Raw genomic sequence first — 21586 nt, forward strand, 5'->3', positions numbered from 1 at the left:
GTTTTAAATATTTTAAATCATTTAAATTGTTTTTAAAATTGAAAATAAGTGAAATACAGCAATGCAATCCCTACATTGTTTTAAATTTGGGATTTGCATTAAACTGAACCTGTACAAATGTGTGTGCAGTTACAGCTCCATGCACAATGGAGAATGCTTTAGAAACCTGAGAAACATTCTTCTTACATGGCAACACACCCAAACAGCTCATGGGGGCAAAAAACAACTATATTACACAGATTATCCAATGAGAACAGCCACTGTTTCCAGTGTTTAAGCTGTACAATATATGCAGTGCTGGCCATATTATGAAATATGCAGAGCGAAAAAAATTATAAAATAAATTTTTTTTATTTATTTTTTTATTCCTACATCTTTAATGTTGCAGTGGTTTAGATGATTGATTGATTGATATGACAGTTGCAAATAATTTAATGACCCATTTTGTCTTGTGTATCTGGACTGGCAGCTCGATTGCTATTTCAAAGTTAATCAAAAACTTATTGCAGCCAGGATTTAACTCTCCCTTCTGCAAGACCCTTGAGAACACAAAGGCACCTCAGCAGAGCTATCATCAAGTGTACATGCATTTCTCTCAGCCTCTGAAGCCTGTACCAAAGGTTGGACAGGCCTTTACTCACAGTCAGCGGCGGGCCACAGAGAGCAGAGGACTGCGGGCATTAGTGAGGCAGCGCAGGCAGCCCATAAACCTAGAGACTTTATCTGTCAGACTTTAAAGGACAGACTTTACTTCCCACCCAGCATTTACCTACCTCTTCATCTAGCGCGCCTCGCACACAGTTGCATGTGTTCTTGCCTGCAGAGGGCGCCAGGCAGGAGGAAGACAGGGACAGTGAGTCTGTTGATGAGGGTTTCATGGATGAGCTAGATAACAAAGTCACCACTCTGAGACTTCAAGATCCAAAGATCCCCAAACAGATAGAAAAATCACTGACGGGTCAAATGGTGCAATGAACTTCCTAGTGTCATGCCTTTATTGTAGCATTTGTCTACCACTGATAACAGAAATTACAAGTTCTGTATTTACCAATTTGAACACGTTTAAATATCTGCTCTCAAGCTATGTATGTAAATCATAATTTATGTTGTTACAATAAATCGAAATTAAGATAAAAGGTGTTGTGTGCAGATATATAAAAGGAAGGAAATGTTCCTGACATTACAGAGCATTCTAAACTGTTCATATAAAGGTTATAAAACTCTTTTAAATGACTTAATAATACAAAATACTTAAAGGGGTCATATGATGTTGCTAAAAAGAACATTATTTGGTGTAATGAAATGTGTTTATGCGGTTTAAGGTTCAAAAAACATTATTTTCCACATACTGTACATTATTGTTTCTCCTCTATGCCCCGCCTTTCTGAAACGCATCGATTTTTACAAAGCTCATCGGTCTGAAAAGCGAGGTGTGCTGTGATTGGCCAGCTATCCAGTGCATTGTGATTGGCCGAATACCTCAAGCATGTGACGGAAATGTTACGCACCTTACCAAACTGTGATGCATTGTCCCGGTGCGACGAGACAAAACCAATAAAAACCCATTATAAACGAGGCATTTGTAGCATCCAGTGGGGACATAATTACTGATTATAATGACTCATACTGTCTTTTTACGCGTTGCGTTGCATCGCGCCGCGTAAACATAAAACCATGTCCGCATTTGTGATCGGAGAAATGACAAACAACAAGCACTACTCTACACTGCTCAAAACTCGCGTTTGAATCATCAGTGGCAAATCCTAAGTAGATGCAAATCTTCCCACATTGTGACGTAGACATGTGGGGGCGTGTTAGAACGAGCAGTTTTAGGTAATAATAATAATAATAATAATAATAAGTTTAATTTATATAGCGCCTTTCCCAAGCTTAAGGACACTGCACAATGACAGAAGCAAATACATTCCTACATACATGGACAAGACATTTTCCAAGTCCAGAACATGTGGTTGCAGTTGCATACCACAGTAATAATACAGTATCATAATCAAAAGGACCAAAAAAATAAAAATACATTATAACAGGTAACATTATTTCCATAATTCTGTCTTGCTTCAGACCTTGCTTAGCCAAAGTGTCTGCAGGCTCATTCACTGAACACCACTACTGAGAGTTGCGTGAGATGAGCTCTTGAAGCTCCGCCCTCTTCTGAAAAGGGGGTAGGGAGCATCAGCACATTTGCATTTAAATGTAATTTAAATTGCATTTTGGTTTATACCCCTAAAAGTGGCAATTTTATCAAGCTATAAAAATGATCTGTGGGGTATTTTGCGCTAAATTTTCACTTACACACTCTTTGGACATCAGAGACTTATTTTACATCTTGTAAAAAGGGACACAATAGGCCACCTTTAAGATTTCTGTGAAATAGTTCATTTGTCTAAAAGACATTACTTTATGAAAAGGCTTTGTGTTGGGAATGAAGAGTGGTGTTAACAAGCCCCACTGAATAGAGGGGCAGGGCGAGCAGTAGCTTATTATCATTTAAAAAGACATGCACCTAAACGGTTGCTGTGAACAGAGCTGTTTGACAAGGTAAAAGGGTGTTGTTTTGCATGACCATTGAGGAATTTTAACCAAAGTACTTTGCAGGCATTTCATTAAGACCCTAAAGAATCATACCAACTTGTGGAAAATGGGCATTCGATGTCCCCTTTAATTATTAACTAATGAGTTGAATACTTTTTATGCAAGTTAAATTTATTTTAGAATTTATTTTTGCTGATATTAACCCTTCACACAATGTGTATGTAGGTAGTGTTTTATTTTCGTCGTCTCTGAAGAATTTTGTTAACAATAATCCGTATGTAGACCTTTGGTTACTTTTAACATTGATTAACCTCAAATGCTTTTATTTTGTGGAGTGTGTTTTTGGATAAATTCTTACTTCGCTTGCATGTTGTAAATCTTTTCAGAGAACATCACTTACCGTTCAGTCGTAAAGACGCAAGGATACAAACAGACCCGGAAAACCACAAAACTGCGGACATGGAGCTATCCTTTGAAACTCTACGAAGTCAATTCAGAAGCAAAGGTTTTGAATTGTTCTTTTTACAGTGTTTATCATGTCTTGTATTTGTATCCGTTAGTGATGTTAGTTATGACATTGAAGCTTAGAGGCATGTATCTAGCATGCAGCACAAAATAGTTCATAAACCCCATTCATTTTCTCCATAGGGGACTTGATTTTAAACAATAACTTATAAACCTTTCAAGAACTGTTGTGAGCTCCTATGTTTTTATTCAGTGGCATCGCTTTTTCAAGTATTTCAAGTTATTTTTAAAATAATAACAGCGGAATTTATGACGGAAAATTTACCCATAATGCAGTACACAAGCAGGGTTTTTGATGTGTCATCTGTAGTATACAGTAAAAGTTATTTCCATATTCTAGTGGTTGGGCTCAGAAGTATTAAAGCGTTAAACTTTTTCTTTTTTAATTAAAATGTAATGGAGTAATGGCTGAAAGTTGTATTTTCAAACACTTAAATGTTGCTAATACAACTAATTGTGGTGCATCCCTAATTTGTTGAAGACAGACACAACAAAGCAAAAAATGGTTGTCAAACTGTTTTTCTCGAATGTGCTCCTTGAGAAAAAAACATCCTCTGGACCAATCTCAGCTCAAACAAACTGACTGATTAGAGGCACTTATCTGACCACCTTCACTGTACCTTCAGAAGAAATAGAACCCTGAACCCTGTTTTCAGTGTTTTCGACTGGATTCGTCTGAAAGAAGAAAGTCATATACACCTAGGATGCATCGGGGGTGAGTAAAACGCAGCCTAATTTTCATTTTTGGGTGAACTAACCCTTTAAGTACTAAATCTAATGAGATGTATAGTAGGCCAAGAATGGGGGCAAATAAACAATCAATGATCACCTTATACTGTGCACTTCTACGATCTGTTTTAGATTATGGATGTATTATATATGGATCTGCATCAATCAGTTTGCTTAAAAAGTTAGATCTTATTCAAGCACAAGCTTTGAGATGTATTACAGGTGCAATTAAAACAACTCTAATCTCAGCAATGCAAGTTGAAACAGGAGAGTCCCCATTAGATTTAAGACGTAAAAAATTATCTGTTGCTTACTGGATCAATTTACAAGGGCATAATTCAGATCATCCTACAAAATCAATATTAGAGGGGAGTTGGGAGACCATGAACTTAACAGGAACAGGATTTGCATGGGAAGTAAAGGATTGGGCTGCAAAAAATTCTCTAAATAATATTACATTTTCATCAACAGTTACAATTTCCACAATACCTCCTTGGTTTTTCAGTCAACCTGAAGTTGATTTACAAATTCATGAATGTATTAAAAAAGGACAGATTGACATTAATATCAAAAGCTATTCAACAGAATATATCAGAACAGTTTATTATGCATTTCTGCCAATATACACTGATGGCTCAAGAAACCCAGAAATAGGGCGTACTGGATCTGCATTCTATGTTCCAGAATTTAAAATCTGAAAATATGGGAGGTTAACGGATGGGACTTCAATAAACACTGCCGAAATAGTGGCAATTCAGATGTCACTTAGTTTGGTAGAAGTGATGCCAAATAAGGTGGTGATTTGTTCAGATTCAATGGCATCACTTAACAGTTAGATTCAACTCAACTCAAACTGTTAGATATGATATCTTTATAGAAATAATGAATATACTGTATAGATTTAAACATGCTGGAATAATAGTTAATTTAGTTTGGGTTCCAGCACATGTTGATATACCAGGAAATGAAAAATCTGATAAAATGGCTAAAGAGTCACTTAATCTGAATACTCCTACTATTTCAGTTTCACTAAGCAGGATGGAGGGGAAAAGTATAATTAAAGAAGCTTGCAATTGGAAATGGCAAGGGAATTGGAATGACTGTAAAACAGGAAGACATTTTTATAATATACAAAACAGGGTAAGTCAAAGCAAAATGATACTGAACTTAAGTAGAGAAGGAGGGGGAAAGTATAATTAAAGAAGCTTGCAATTGGAAATGGCAAGGGAATTGGAATGAATGTAAAACAGGAAGACATTTTTATAATATACAAAACAGGGTAAGTCAAAGCAAAACGATACTAAACTTAAGTAGAGAAGATCAGGTCGTTTTAACAAGACTAAGGATGGGTCATACAAAACTTAATTCTACACTTCATCTAACAGGAAAACACAGTGCTGGATTATGTGAAACATGCCAAGTAAAGGAAACAGTTGATCATGTTGTTACTCTGTCCGAGGACAGGACAGGAATGAACTACAAAGAGAGTTACAGAATTTAGGATGCAATGAATTTTCAATCTGCAACATATTAAACACAAAACAAGGATCTGGTAAAATAATAAAGACAATTTAAAAATTCATTAAGAATAGTGGATTTAAGAATAGAATATAGTTATCATACCTAGACTAAAATCACTTCATACTCCAGCACAGGAAATGGCGGTATGCACCTAAAAGCTGGTATGCGACCCGCCAATAAATCCACAGAAGAAGAAGGCGGCGGCGACGCGGCTGTTTTAAAGTGTAAGTACTTCTTCAAGGAAAAACGTTGTTCAATGTGGTTAAATTGTACTTAAATCATCCAAGTAAGCGGCTTACTTGTTGAAGGTTCAAACAATGTAAACAGATGAGACGATTTTGTGAATTGCTGTTAAAAGATGTTTAATCATTATTACGGATCAGAATGAGATAACATGCAGTAACATATGGGATGATATTAGACTCAAAATTATTAATAGATGCACGCACAATTATCCATGTACTGCATATGTTTTATACATGTATCTTACTAACCACAAACAAATACCTTTCAATTTGAGTCTGTGGAATTCAGGATTAAATGATTGTGCAGCGATTTTTACAAATACAGACATGTTTGCGAATAAAAATGTTCTGTTCTGCATTAATATATCATAAATTGCTCATGCAAAAAGGAATCTGTGCATATGTGGATCAGGTGACACGTGTGCATTTCTTCACATTTTTATAATAGTGTCAGGCAAATGAACTTCAGCAGCTTCAGTTAGGTAACTTTCACAGACAGGCTTCAAAAAACTTCAAATACATAAATATAACTTCAAAACAATATCAAAATATTTTTCTTCCCCTGTATGCGTATAAGATGAGGGCTTTAAATTGGGGTAGCAAAAATGAGTGGGAGAAAAAGTGGAAATCCAAAATTTACCCCAGGAATAAAGTAATACATTTGTAAAATTGAGCCCCCCAAAATATAACCCCCAAGTGACATTTGTGATGTTGCTTGAATTTCAAAGAACTGTGATATGAATTCCTGGTTTAAACTTAGACCTGCAGCTAAAAAGTTCTTAAAAGTAGTGCTGTCTAATTGATTAATCGCATCTGAAATAAAAGTTTGTTTATATCATATATGTGTGTACTGTGAATTTGTATATATAAATACACACACATGTATAAATTTAAATATTTACATGTGTATTTATTCATGCTTATAAATTATATTATATATAAATGTGTATTTCTTACTTACACTAACTAACCTACACTAGCTTAAACAATAGCAATATGAGAACATTAACTGATTTGCAGTCTTAACCTGTTAAATTGTCTTACAGTTAATCATGCTCTTGAAGACCAAGCTCACAGTTGTCTGGTGTGGACACATTTGTGGCCAGATTGTCCCACACATTTTCTCCTGCGCTGGCTTTGTGTTTCGGGATTCAGGTTGGTCATCGTCATGATCCTCCACAACTTCTGGATCAACAATGTCCCAGTTCTGAAGACAGAGGTTGTGGAGCACCGCACAGCACGCAACAACATCTGGCACAAAGGCAGGGCTCAGTTCATTTGTTGGTGGTTCAATTCAGATGTAACAGCCATCTATTGTTCCAGCTACCACATTTAAAGTTGGAGATCCAGCCAGCTGGGCAAAACCTGCTCCCACTGTCTCCAGGTCATCCGCAGTGGGGAAAGCAATCAGCCTCCTCAGAATCCTGAAGACTGCCCGGCTCATTCTGTGCACAATGTCATGCACAGAGGACTTGGGGATGTCGAAGGCCAGTGACAGCACCCAGTATGATGCTGCTGTGTGTGCATATTGTCTATAATGTATATATTATGTATGTATTTATGTATATATGTACAGTGTTGTGGAGTAACTAGTTACATGTAACTAAATTACGTAATTTAATTACAAAATAAATGTAACTGTAATCAGTTACAGTTACTGATAAAAATGTGTAATTAAATTAGTTACTTATGAAAATGTTAATGATTACATAGGGGGTTACATCTGAATATTTTCTCACACACCCACATACAGATTTAATTGATTCCTTTCATAAATTGCAGCCACTGCTGTAAAAAATGAGACACCAATATTTCAGGAGTTTAGGACACAGAATAGGACACATGCTTATGCAATAACTTTTATTTACTATTTGGATTTATGCATATGCTTAATTTTTTTAAGATTACCTACTTTTTTTCAAGGCATTGTTAGATACCAGTGTTTCCTGTCATAACTACTGTATGCAAAGATTTGATTTAAAAAAAAAAACAGTATACCAGCTACTAAACTGTTTCTTGTTTTGGTTTTAAATCTGTACTTAACCTCAGAATGACCTCAAAGTAAGTCTTATTTTGTGGTAGCTGTGCTTTAAAATTAAATTATTATTATCTTAATTCAAGTGATGGACTAATCAGTGTTGAGTTCTGTTAAATTAACCCTGACTGGTTTATAGGTTTGAAAATGATTAACAGTTGAAAACATTAGAAATTAATCAAGTAGTAATCACAAGAGAAGTAATCAAATGTAATCAGTTACATTACTTTGGTAATTGAAATAGTTACACTACTTATTACATTTTAGATAGGGTAACTTTTAATCTGTAACCTATTACATTTCCAAAGTAATCTTCCCAACACTGTATATTGGGTGTGTGTATTTATATATTTATGCATTTTTATCTATATTAGCCTCTGTCATTCTGTTCACAGCTGGCTGTGGCTTTTTTATTCTGAGGTAAAATTTACTAGATAAATAGGTGATGATACTTGTATTATGTTTTGTTATATATATATATATATATATATATATAATGAATTTGTGTGTCAATTATCTAAGTATGTATATGTATTTATTCATTCAAGTTTATTCATTGATTCATGGTTCCTATGGTTTCTCCTGTGTATTTTTATTTGCATTCATTTATTACAATAAATTACTCAAAATCAGCAGGTTCACAGCCGTGGCTGCTTTTATTCTGAGGTAAGTTTTACTTGCTATATATTTAGTAAATGGTTTACAAGCTGTCGACGAAGGGGTGACCTGCGAGCAGCTGGCCGACGCAAAAACGCCGACTAAAGCGGTAAGAATAACATCAACAAAAAACCATCGCCGATGTTTGTTCAGTAGAGTGGGCTCTTTAAATTTTCGCGCTGTTGTGACGACGCATGTCACGTGACAATATCAACATGGCGGATGTAGTACGTCCGATTTCATTCATACTACCCATATCCATACTATATAGAACGTACTGTTTTAACGGGTCGGGAAGTACGTTCAAATTCAAATGTAGTACCTAAGCAATATGCCATTTCGGACGCAGCTACAGTCTGACAGATTTTAAAAAACACTTTTTATTTTTTTACATCGTGTCATTTTACGTCACGAGAGGGAGTTGTTTGCTCTGTGTTGCTCAGTGCAGACAACAGAGTAGGTTGGTATTCAGTAGGAGCGGTCGTGAGTCAGTTTGTTTTCGTTAGTTTTTTTTTTCAGTTTATCAACGTCATGGTAAATTATTGTGTTTGTGGAGGTTGCACAAACTCTAGCCTGTCAGGATATCGAGTCCACAGGTTTCCTAACAAGAAAAAGCACTGTGCTATCTTCCATGCCTGGGTGCGTTTTGTGCAGGCGAAGAGACGGGACTTCACCAGTGCATCTGCTTCGAAAAACGCGGTGGTGTGTAGCGTTCACTTTACACCGGAGGATTATCGTCCCGATGATATGATGGAGTGCAACATGGGATGCAAAAGCAAGAACCATGTGAGACTTAAAGCCGGTGCGGTTCCTTCGTTGCACACAGCACCTTCATCGGGTCCGTCGTCAGCCTGTGGTTCGTCCGCCGCCGGGAGACATGATGGTTATCATCTGTGGCGTAACTTTGTTTTAAAAAGTGGGTGGAACAGGAGTGAGTGTGAGTGTGTCTGTGGGGGTGGGGGGTGGGGGGGTGGGGTTAAATGTATGGACATAGAACTTTTAAAGCGATAGTTTCATTCTTACATGTACCATAATAAAATGTATTATAAGGGCACCTTGATAATGGATAGACAGGAACAAGGCTTAGCCAGTTGAGGCTCCCACAGCCTGTCTGTATGTGAAACAATCTCGTGGAGAAATCAAAACAAATGAACGCAACTGCACACTCAAGAAACATACTGCGGTAAAAAGGTAGTTTTTATATTTATAACATAACATGACACGACCAAGAGAGTGCAGTTTTCCCTGAAAACCACGATTGCAAATTTGACACTGATTTTATATAAGAGTTCGAACGAGTTAATATACAGTACAATATTGTCAATGTTGACTGTTTTTGCTCATTTGTTTAACGAAAATAGTTCCAAACAAAGATCACAGCTGAACAGTAGAGCAACACACAGCGGTGTTTCGTTACTGAATGATTCGCGTTTCTGAACTAACGTTACTCATTTAAAGCAGGGGTTCTCAAACCTGTCCTGGAGGACCCGTAGCCCTGCCCATTTTGTATGTTTCCCTTATCAGACACACCCAGTTCATGTCTTGCAGTCTCTGCTAATGAGCTGATGAGTTGAATCAGGTGTGTTAGACGAGGGAGACATACAAAATATGCTGGGATAGGGGTCCTCCGGGACAGGTTTGTGAACCACTGATTTAAAGTGTTAGTTCACCTAAAAATGAATATTCTGCCATTAATTACTCACCCTCATGTCGTTCCAAACCCCTAAGACCTTCGTTCATCTTCGGAACACAAATTAAGATATTTTTGATGGAATCTGAGAGCTCTCTGACTAGTGGTCGACGTTGTTTTTTTGACAGCCGATGCCGATATCTTGGAAAGCAGGGTGGCCGATATAATTTTATTTCTTTTAATATTTAAGAAATGTTTTAATAATTTGAAAATGGATAAAAAAAATATGTATAAAATAAACAATTATACTTTAAATGACAAAGTATTTTTCACAAATAAATAAATATTTAATAAAAATATAATTAAAAAGGAATTAAGGCAAAAGCATGAAGCGCAACATAATTTGAAATCATGAGTTTAAAGTTAGTTGATCGCGCATCTCCAGTGAAGCTGAACTCTCCTCCTGTCCACATTCAATTCGCACAGACCGACCTTCACGCAGAGAGCACGCGATGATGCAGGATACAAATGCACACTTCACAAGATCTCATGGCTGGATTTGGTTTGGAAGATTTTTTTAAATAAATGTTCATTAGTCATTCAAAGATTTGTTTAAATGATATAAATGCGTATTTGCTGAATGCTGACAGAAAACAAGAAAGTATTATAATGTTTGCCTTTCTATTACTAATAATATAAAAGCAATCGTTATAATACTTTTTTTGTATACATTTTAATTACTTTGTTTAACAGTTCTTTCTGATTATTAGACAGATTTCTGTCTGTATTAGACAGAACCGTTAATGACGACAGCGAACAAGGAGAATGTGAACAATGTGTGAGCAGGCAATACTGCCAAATCCCGTTCTCAACGGCGTCAAAATAAAAGTCCGGCGCGCCGTCGAACGCATCGGTCAAACAGAAAAACTTATCGGCCAATGCCGATATTTGAAAAATGCCTTGCCGATGTATCGGTTGACCACTATCTCTGACCCTCCATAGACAGCAATATTACAATTACAGTTTACAGTTACATAATAATATTTCTACTTCAATTAGTTTTTTAAAAATAGGCTATAAACATTTAAATGGTGGCGGTCATAAAAACTTGATGGATTTATTCAAACAAATTAAACAGTGAAGCAGTAAAAAATTATAATGATATATGTTATATGGTGCATATGCCCCATTTTTCTAGCTGACTAATGAGTTTATGGTCACCGAATATGTTTTTTCTGAGGTAAATGTGACATTACGTGACATTGACTACGTTTACATGGACATCAGCAATCTAATTATTTACCTTATTCTGAATAAGACAATATTATGATTAAGGTGTTTACATGAGTTGCTTTTAGAATATTCCTTTCATGTTCCTGTTTTACATGTTATAGTACAGTGGTTCCCAACCCTGGTCCTTAATCAAACACACCTGATTCAACTCATCAGCTCATTAGTAGAGACTCCAAGACCTGAAACTGTTGTGTCAGAGAAAGGAGACATGCAAAATGTGCAGTGTTGGGGTGGCTCCAGGACCAGGGTTGGGAACCATTGTTATAGTACAGTGGTTCCCAATCCTGGTCCTGGAGAACCCCCAACACTGCACGTTTTTGGTGTCTCTCTTATCTGACACTCACATTTGAGGTCTTGGAGTCTTCACTAATGAGCTGATGAGTTGAATCAGGTGTGTTTAAATAGGGAGACATCAATTATAAAAAAAAAAATAATAGGCCTATATAGCCTGCAAATTGTCTGTGAGCTGATTTCCAGTTACAAGGACAAAAAGAAAAACAGATTATGCAGGAGGGAGATGCAGGGAACAGGGATTGGGTGTTCTGCAAAGAGAGTTGGAGGTAAATAATTTTGCAGTAACTGTTATGCTGATGTTGTGGCTGGGCAAGCAAATGTTTGTGCTTGTTTCTGTATGATATAATTGTTCATATATCTATTAAAATACTGATATTCTGGTCTATAACTCCTCCCCGAACTTCCCTCTGCCCTGTATCTTGGTCTCTCATTAGCTGTAGGTCATCGCCGAACTAGTTTTCAGTCAGAAATCATTGCACACAGCGTGATTGTGAATCGCCGACAGCTCCAGATATTTAGCATGTCAAATATTTTGCGGGCGTCTGCGAGTGTCCGCGATTCCCTCAGATCGCATCTTTGATAATTCACACTGCATGATTGTCACTCGCGTGAACGAGCACCGATTTGCCTCCGATTTCGGGCATTTGTTGCAGTAACTGTTATGCTGATGTTGTGGCTGGGCAAGCAAATGTTTGTGCTTGTTTCTGTATGATATAATTGTTCATATATCTATTAAAATACTGATATTCTGGTCTATAACTCCTCCCCGAACTTCCCTCTGCCCTGTATCTTGGTCTCTCATTAGCTGTAGGTCATCGCCGAACTAGTTTTCAGTCAGAAATCATTGCACACAGCGTGATTGTGAATCGCCGACAGCTCCAGATATTTAGCATGTCAAATATTTTGCGGGCGTCTGCGAGTGTCCGCGATTCCCTCAGATCGCATCTTTGATAATTCACACTGCATGATTGTCACTCGCGTGAACGAGCACCGATTTGCCTCCGATTTCAGGCATTTGTAGGCGATTTCCCAAAACCTGTCGGCAAGTGAAAAATTGGGCTAAAATCGTGCAGTGTGAACTCGGCATAAAATGTGCAGTGTTGGGGGTTCTCCAGGACCAGGATTGGGAACCACTGTTATAGTACATAGATCGATTAATGCAGGGGTGCCCAAACCCGGTCCTGGAGGGCTGGTGTCCTGCAGAGTTTTGCTCCTACCCCAATCAGACACACCTGACAAGCTCCTACTAGACATGCTAGAAATTTCGCGGCAGGTGTAATGAGGCAAGTTGGATCTAAACTCTGCAGGACACTGGCCCTCCAGGACTGAGTTTGGGCACCCCTGGATTAATGGCACCCGTCATTACGTCACCACGCGTAATCTGACATCCCCTCCAGAATTTCACGTATAAACATATAGTTGGTGTTCGTTATGATGCCATATAGCGTTTTGGGTGTTTTATTTTTAATTTACTGAAAGCTTCAAATGCAGTTAATTATACATGCTGTGCAAACAGACGACGGCGTTGTTGAAGCCATGCTCTTTTGTTTGCCGTCAAATGGTTGACCACTGCTGTGTGTGTATCCTGTCACAAAATGTGGCGAAAAGTCCTACACAACGTGTGATTAAGGTGTTTACATGTCTATACTGCACTTCGATAATGCGACTAAAATAGGAACACTCAATTCAATTCAAGTTTATTTGTATTGTGCTTTTCACGATACAAATCGTTGCAAAGCAACTTTACAGCAAATTAAGTTTCTACAATATTTAGTGGTAGCTCATCAGTGGTGACTGTCAGTTAATGTACATATGGCAGAAATGTACGGAAAAATAAATTAAAGACAATCAAACAGACGATGAACACTATTAACAGCGATCAGATATAACTGCAGTACAAATTTGAATGCTTAGCCAAAGAGATGTGTCTTCAATCTAGATTTAAACAGAGAGAGTGTGATGCAGCCTTGGTCTGACGCAAGAAGCAAGTCATTTGTAATTTTAACAAGTGCAGTTTCTGTGCTATAGTGCGGCCTGAAGCCTGACTGAAAGTCTTCATAGAGATCTTTTTTTTTTTTGCAGGAAGGAGCACAGTTGAGCAGACACAACTTTTTCTAAAATTTTAGACATAAAAGGAAGATTTGAGATGGGCCTGTAATTTGCCAGTTCACTAGGATCTAGTTGTGGTTTCTTAATAAGAGGCTTAATAACCGCCAGCTTGAATGGTTTGGGACGTCACCTAAAGCATGTTGCTAGTCACTTCGTCTAGTTCATGTGTATTTATAGGTACAGAAAGCAGTTGAGATAAATCAGGCAGGTTATTTGTGAATCTGTCTTTGGTGGCTGGAACAATAGTTCTGCCCAGACGATAACGCGGAGCGATATAGTTATTATCAGTAATACGCAGTATGCACGATACAAGGAAATGGTCAGTAACATCATCACTTTGAGGTACGATATCTATATCAGTAAGATCAATTCCATGCGATATAATTAAATCTAGCATATGATTAAAATGATTAGTGGGCCCGGTGACGTTTTGCTTGACTCCAAAAGAGTTTATTAGATCAGTAAACTCAAGTCCTAATGCATCATTTGTATTATCAATGTGAATGTTAAAATCTCCGACAATTAGCGCTTTATCAACAGTAACCAATAGGTCTGAGAGGAGATCTGCAAATTCTTTTAGGAAATCTGTATATGGCCCTGGTGGTTTATACACAGTAGCCAGAGCAAGAGATACGATAGATTTCTTTTGCATATCTGACAGTGTAACATTAAGGAGAAGTATTTCGAATGAGGTAAACCTGTATCCTGTCTTCTGAGTAACATTGAGAATATCACTATATATTGTTGCAACACCGCCGCCACGACCAGTCTGACGGGGCTCATGCTTATAACAGTAGCTTGGTGGAGTAGACTCCACATGTCTTAATTCGATTTGTGTTTACTTCGAGTATAACTTTAGCCGGATTAAGGTAATCAAATATCTCTGTTTTCATGGTAAATTCTTAATCAGAGTATTGTCTTAATCATGTTAAAATCGGAATATTGTTGTCCATGTAAACATACTCATTGTTTACAAGCCGTTATATTGACTGAAACACTGATTGAGCGATTATATGAGACAGGATATGGATTGTAAAGTTGTACTTTTTCTTTTAACTTACCTTCGGATGTTTAGTCATGTTTATTTTGTGCTGTGGTATTAAAGGGTTAGTTCACCCAATAATTCTGTCATTAATTACTCACCCTCATGTCATTCCAAACCCGTGAGACCTTTGTTCATCTTCCGAACACAAATTAAGATATTTTTGATGCATCCCGTGAGCTCTCTGACATTCCCATAGACAGCAAGGGTCCTTACATGATCAAGGTCCAGAAATGTAGACAGGAAGTAAAGCAGAATTTGGATTCGGACGTGCCTTGATGCCTTCCTGTCTTGGAATGCTGCCTCCGAACGCAGTATTTTAGAGCTTTCGGACGCTGCCCTTGTCTCTGGAGGTACCTTCTCCTGATGAATTTTGAAGGCAGCATAGATTTATCCATAGCTGCCTTTGATATCCCACAATCCTGTGCGTTCCATTCCGTGATGGTTGAGCTAAAAAAATAAAGATGGCGTCTGAAAGTTGCTGTTCATTGGTCAGTTTGTGTGTAAATGTATATTTCTGACTGAGAAACCAGTATTATAGTAATTAAATATTCATTTAGTTATCACCAAAACAAGTTATATTTTGTTGTAGATCATTAAACCATTACGAAATCAGTTTTATGAGGTGCCTTCTTGCAAAAACGCTGCCTGCAAAGTCATTGCCTGATAAAGCAGCAAGTCAGCTGCCTAGGCTTTCCAACTCAGCCATTATTATTCTATTGTTTAAATTGACCGCGCACCCTCCCGTTACGTCACTTCCGGTGAGGCGCTTTTCAGGTGCAGAAGTAAAATTCTCAGGAAAACAATTTCAGAAGACTCAGTAGCGTATTTATATGTATATTTTAAAGAAAATCTAGTTCCTACATTAGTTCCATACACTATACATTGACTCACTGGGGGCTCTAACCAATATGCTCTTTAAAGCAGCTCGTGGCCAGATACTGCCTGCTACTTTTGATATTGACCCTCTCTTTGTTCAGGGACTTAACTGTTCGTCACATATCTGTGAAACCTGTTCAGATGTTGAGTCTTTTTGTGTTCATGCAAATATTGACGCATGTTGAGAAATATGATGGAAATAAATCAGTTGAAACTGAGAGGCCGTTTCTTTTTTGCTGAGTATATAATATATGTAGGGAAGTCGTGGCCTAATGGTTAGAGAGTCGGACTCGTAACCCAAAGGTTGCGAGTTCGAGTCTCAGGTCCGGCAGGGATTGTAGGTGGGGGGAGTGAATGTACAGCGCTCTCTCCCACCTTCAATACCACGACTGAGGTGCCCTTGAGCAAGGCACCGAACCCCCAACTGCTCCCCGGGCGCCGCAGCATAAATGGCTGCCCACTGCTCCGGGTGTGTGTTCACGGTGTGTGTGTGTTCACTGCTGTGTGTGTGCACTAAGGATGGGTTAAATGCAGAGCACTAATGGTGCCACATGTCACGTCACTTTATACAGCGATGATAACCCTGCTGGAAAAAACAGCAGGGAAAAGATCGTTTATTTACTCGGACATGTTTAATCAACCACGTTAACCGATTCAATACGAACAAATATGAGGGATGTTATGAAGGAGCCGATTCGCGGAAATAAGTCGTGTTGTGCGCCTCACCCATAATGCACAAATCTAAAGAAGAAGAAGAAAAACCAAAACCAAGGCAGGGGATTATAGTCCGGAATCATGACACTGGGACTTTTTGTCACCATAATTTGGTTAAATCGACTCATAATAAAAGAATATAGTCTTTTTGATTGTTTTTATTTTATTTATTTGTCTTGTTTTAATTTCTAGTTTGTTTATTTGTTTTGATTGTTTTTTATGGTTTATTTTGTCCTACAAGCAAAATCCTGATCCATACTTTATTCCAGTCGGTGGCGGTAATGCACCAGTCAGTTAGGTTGCCAACCGCCAATAAACACCAAAGAAGAAGAAGAAGAACCCATAATGCACTGCAGCACGCAGAGGGGGAAGAGCTTTCGCGGGAGAGCCAGCAGTCAGCTAGTTTATTCTGTTTCAGCAACTTTTGCAGTATTTCGATGTTTTAATGCAGAAGTAATCAACCGTGCATCTCGCAGGGGTTGTTTATCGACTGTCTTTTGAGAGGGATTGTTGAAAGAATACGTCAGGCGTTTTAAGGTGAGTGTTTGAACTGTTGAAAAGGTTGGCCCGCGTGTTGTTTATCATCTGCAGAGATTCGCTGCAAAATATGCATGCCCTGCAGCGTGGTTCACGTTTGTGCGCTCGGTCTGGCTACAGCTAACTTTGCATTCATATTTTAAAGCATTTTATGTTGGAGTATTTTGTTGTTGTTTTCATTTCCATCGAATAGCGAGCTAACGACAATAGAACGGCGTGTTCATAATATAAAACAGAATTAAGACAGCATTGAGCTTTGGGAGTATTGTTTGGTATGCTATGTATTAGCCTGTGACGATATTAGCCAAAGATGCATGTTTGTAGTCCTGGGACTTCATGCCTTGCGCAGCAGTTGCAAAAGTACAGAAGCGTTTGCTGCAGACAGTAGACTAAAGTCCATTGTAGAGGTTGATATGGTTTGAAATGGGTGTGTAGTATTTGAAAAATAACTCCAGTTTATCGCAATTAAATAAAATATTGCAACAATGGGGATGTTTTCATTCCGAATACTGTGGAAGATAATATAAATGTTTTTATTAGATTTTAACTTTTTGCTGCCGCAAATACGATTAATAGTTAATTGCAACATTTGTGTTCACTAAATTGTTTTCCTTCGAAACGACAGAATAATTATATAAGTTTTTAAAAAGATTTTTTTTCATGAAAAATAGTATATTGTTAGTTGTATATTATTTTCCGTGAATAAACAATGGCGTATGGCGCAAAATATTCCTTAGTTTAATTTTCTACCAAGTCTAGCCTGTGCTTCAAGGAAGTAATTCATTTCATATTTGAACTTGCAGAATTTCTCAACAATTGAAATGCACTTAATCCTGAAAAACCCAAATATAGAAAAAACTGTGAAAATTTATTTCACCTTTTTAACGTTGTTGTAGGAGGTCTCTAATGCAGAAATAAATGGGCTTTTACATTTTTTACATTTTAGTCGGTTTTAGGGAAATGTGATATTGCAGGGTTGGGCAGAATTTCAATGATTTTACTCACTGTATGAACAAATGTAGAGAACATCTGACGGTTCATTTGCAGGGTGTATTGCTTCTGTATCCTCATAACAATAGTCTATATATGTATACACTAATAATCACTGATGAAATAAGTCACATTTTATGTAAGAAAAAAACATTTATTATAAAAATGTTCGATTACATTTGCAAAACCTGATCAACTGAATGAAAGCTTTAAAACATTCATCATGACTTGACTTGAAAACTTTCTTCTCTTGTATCAGAGTCCATCTCAAAGTCTCTGTTCCCATTTTGGATGGTATCAGTGATCTCATGCGCATATGATGAGACAGTCTTTCTTGGCTGGTGACATTCTAAAATGGAAAAAAAAAGAACAATTAGTTTCCAGGCTAAAAATATTAGTGCAAATTAATCCCAATCATACACGTTTTAAAGAATTCACCCATTCACACATTCCACAGAATTCACACAATACTGTCTGATAGCTTATTGTGTCCTTTAGTTATCATGCTAATAGCACTGATACCCACACATTCCAGAACATTATCACTTGTCCCTCATGCATTAAGCAGATATTTGGGCAAAACCTAGAAAAAACAACAGGACATTTTATAAATAAGATACAGATAGTCTAAAATATTAATACACAAATACTTTAAAATTCTCAAAGAAATAATTTATTATTCAACGTGCACTTATTTAATAATCATAAAATCTTGATTGAATGTCAGAATGGTAAAAAAAAAAGACATTTAAAACTTGTGAATGATCAAAAACAGTATGTTTCTATTAGTATTTTTTCATATGGAACAAGTGAGAAGCACAATTCATCCATGTAATGTGAAAGGTGCACAGGCAAATTTTGCTAAACCTTTAACCCAATGTTGTAAAATTACAATACTGACATAAGCTCAAAATCTAAAATGATCAATGCATTCAACAATACCTTAATATCTACATGATCTAGACATCAGAATCAGAATTAGCTTTATTCGCCAGGTGTGTGCAAACACACGAGGAATTTGTTTTTTTTTTTTTTTAAGGTGCTCCTGGTACGTACATACATGCATACATACATACATGCATACATATCTGACATGAGAACAGAAAAAAAAACATTTAAATAGTAAAAACTTAACAATAAATAATGTGTATGAATCTGGAACAGTAGATTTATGTGCAGATTTGTGCATTATTTACTCTATATAGAACTGTATATATAAAGAGATATGCATATGTATTTACATAATACTTGAGAAAGAGGCAATAATTAAGGATGTAGAATGAATTACGAAAATGAATTACAGAACGCAGGTAATGATTCATATGTTAGCTGTTTAAGCTGGAGATGGCATGGGGGAAAAAACTGTTTTTATGCCTAGATGTTCTAGTGCACAGAGATCTGTAGCGTCTGCCTGAAGGGAGAAGTGCAAACAGGTTGTGTCCGGGGTGAGAGGGGTCTTTGATGATGTTGCCTGGCGAAGCTGTTTGAGTTTTGCACTGAACCAAGGTTTGTCGTTGTTAAATGTTAAATAAGTCCTGGTGGGAACACACATGTCCTCACAGAAACTGATGTAGGATGTCACGGTGTCAGTGAGCTCATCCAGATCAGTAGCTGCAGCCTCAAAAACACTCCAATCAGTAAGTTCGAAGCAGGCCTGTAAATCCTGCTCTGCTTCAGCAGTCCATCTCTTTACAGTTTTCACTACAGGCTTAGCAGATTTGAGTTTCTGCCTGTAGGCTGGTAGAAGATGAACCAAACAGTGATCAGAGAGTCCCAGACATATTGCTAATCACAGAAAAAAATATATTTTAGGCATTTTGCTTACTTGAATGTAGATTTATCCAGTCCAGTAAAACGAGATGTGCTTCATGGGAAGTTCGCAGGATGTGTGAGTTTATGGCCAGGTAAACAGGCCTATTTTTAAAATCTAGCATCCAGTAGCATTGCAAGACTAAACAATAGGACCTATTAGTTGTGTAAATGTGGCCTTAAAGAAAAAAACATGAGCAGCTTTATTTTAGTCAAGCTAAAACTGATGTTGTAATATTACAAAAGTGGGCCTTGCAGGGTTAAGCAAGTTTGGCTGTATAATACTGTGATAATACTGTACAGACCTGATAGAGAGCCCCAGACCATTCTTATTGTTGAACTCTGCTCTATGAACAAATGTCTTCATTTCTCACTTTCAGGAGTGAAGTCTGGCCCCTCACAGTCTACAGAGACAGTTTCACAGCTGGGCGCTATGTCTGTCACAGGTGTCCCTATGGCTAGTGAGGATTCAACAGAACAACTTCCAGGAGATGCAGCTGGTTCAGAAGTGAAGCCAGATGCAGTGGAGTCATGCCTGCTGGATGCCACTGAGGCTGGTGTAAATGAACCAAGCCGTCAAAACAGCCTTATGGAAAGCCAAAAGATGGAGCAGGAGGAAGTAGAGGAGATGGAGGAAGATCCGGATTTAAGACAACAGTCGGGTGTGGACCAAGAAAACGGACCAGAAAAGAGCAATGTAAGTGACCAGAATGAAGAAGAAAATTGTGCGCAGGAACACTCTGAGCAGAAGAATGCTGGAGAAGAAGAGAAGAATGAAGTGAGGAACATCGCAGAGGATGCAGCATGGTGTTCAGAAGAGCTTGTGATTGCTAAAGTCGAAGACCTTACCAATGAAACGGCAATAGATGTGGACCAGGCTGAGGATGGGAGGATGGAGGTAGATGGATCAGATGATGCAGGTTGGTGTGAACATTTTGCCTGTTACAAGATGTGTCCCGTTGAGATGACTTGCAAACACATTTAGGTAGTTACTGATATTGATTTATGATTCTGTGTATTGATAAGTGTTAATTTCTGAACATTATTTCACAGCCATGGAAAAGCATTCCATGAAATTCAAAATGTAGTTGAATTCCTAAATATGTGTTTTTAGAAAGTTTTAATATATTGAAAATTATGTTTTAAATGCTGCATAATGTTGCTTTATTAATATTTTTGTACATTTATTCATTTAACCAAATGGAACTGAGTAACACAATTGACTGGGGTTTTTTTCTGCATCATTTTTACATTTAACAGAGAAATCTTTTCCTAAACCCATAAAAAGAGAGAAAACGGAGCCACCTGTCTTGGTAAGCACAATCACTATTTTATGTTTACCATTGAAGTTCATTGAGTTTGCTTGTTAATCCATGGAGGAAGTAAACTCATAAAACTAAAATCCTCTCCATCTAAATCCAGCAAACAGAGTCAGTGTTAAAAGCTGAGGTGAAACCTCAAGTGGCCCAGCTCTCTGCTGCCCTACCAGTGACGGTGAAGGATGAGCCAATGGATGAGGAGTATGAGAAAGCGTCGGTGTCACTGCGGCCAGTGGGAAACATTAAAGATGAGCCTGACACAGCAGCTGTGAGTTTCACCACTGATTTCTGACTTTTATTTATTTTTTAATTAAGCTACCAATGCATTTGAGGATTGTATTTTTTTAAAAATACTTTGTGTTCACAGTGTCTTTTCAATATGTGTATGTTTGTAATTATACCAGTTCTCTGAAAAATCAGCACAGGAGTGTGGATATGTTTTACAGTGTCTAACATCAGAATGCTTGTATAGATGGTTTACCAAACTATACTATGTTTTAAACGCTATAAAATGTTACACTATATATGTAGGGTTGTCATGATTCTGTCTGACAACTGATTGTAATATGAATAATTGGGATTAACAATTTCATTGAAGTTAAATTAACGAGTTTAATTCACACACCTACTGTTTAAAAGTTTGAGGTTTGTAAGAGAGATATATATATATATATATATATATATATATATATATATTTATTTATTTAT

The 21586-nt window shown here is 37.4% G+C and overlaps 1 protein-coding gene across 1 annotated transcript in view; it reads left to right on the forward strand.

The window, feature by feature from the left end:
* The first annotated feature begins 16586 nt into the window (after nucleotides 1–16586).
* Nucleotides 16587–21586, forward strand: part of zmym4.1 (zinc finger MYM-type containing 4, tandem duplicate 1) — a 34134-nt gene continuing 29134 nt past the window's right edge. The window contains exons 1-4 of the mRNA XM_016530347.1: nucleotides 16587–16760; nucleotides 19940–20479; nucleotides 20820–20872; nucleotides 20982–21146. Of these exons, the coding sequence (XP_016385833.1) occupies nucleotides 19993–20479; nucleotides 20820–20872; nucleotides 20982–21146 (705 nt within the window). The 5' untranslated portion in view covers nucleotides 16587–16760; nucleotides 19940–19992. The remainder of the gene's footprint in view (nucleotides 16761–19939; nucleotides 20480–20819; nucleotides 20873–20981; nucleotides 21147–21586) is intronic.

This window comes from Sinocyclocheilus rhinocerous, unplaced genomic scaffold (assembly GCF_001515625.1).
Source record: "Sinocyclocheilus rhinocerous isolate Xijiao unplaced genomic scaffold, SAMN03320098_v1.1 scaffold781, whole genome shotgun sequence".
Classification (NCBI taxonomy): Eukaryota; Metazoa; Chordata; class Actinopteri; order Cypriniformes; family Cyprinidae; genus Sinocyclocheilus; species Sinocyclocheilus rhinocerous.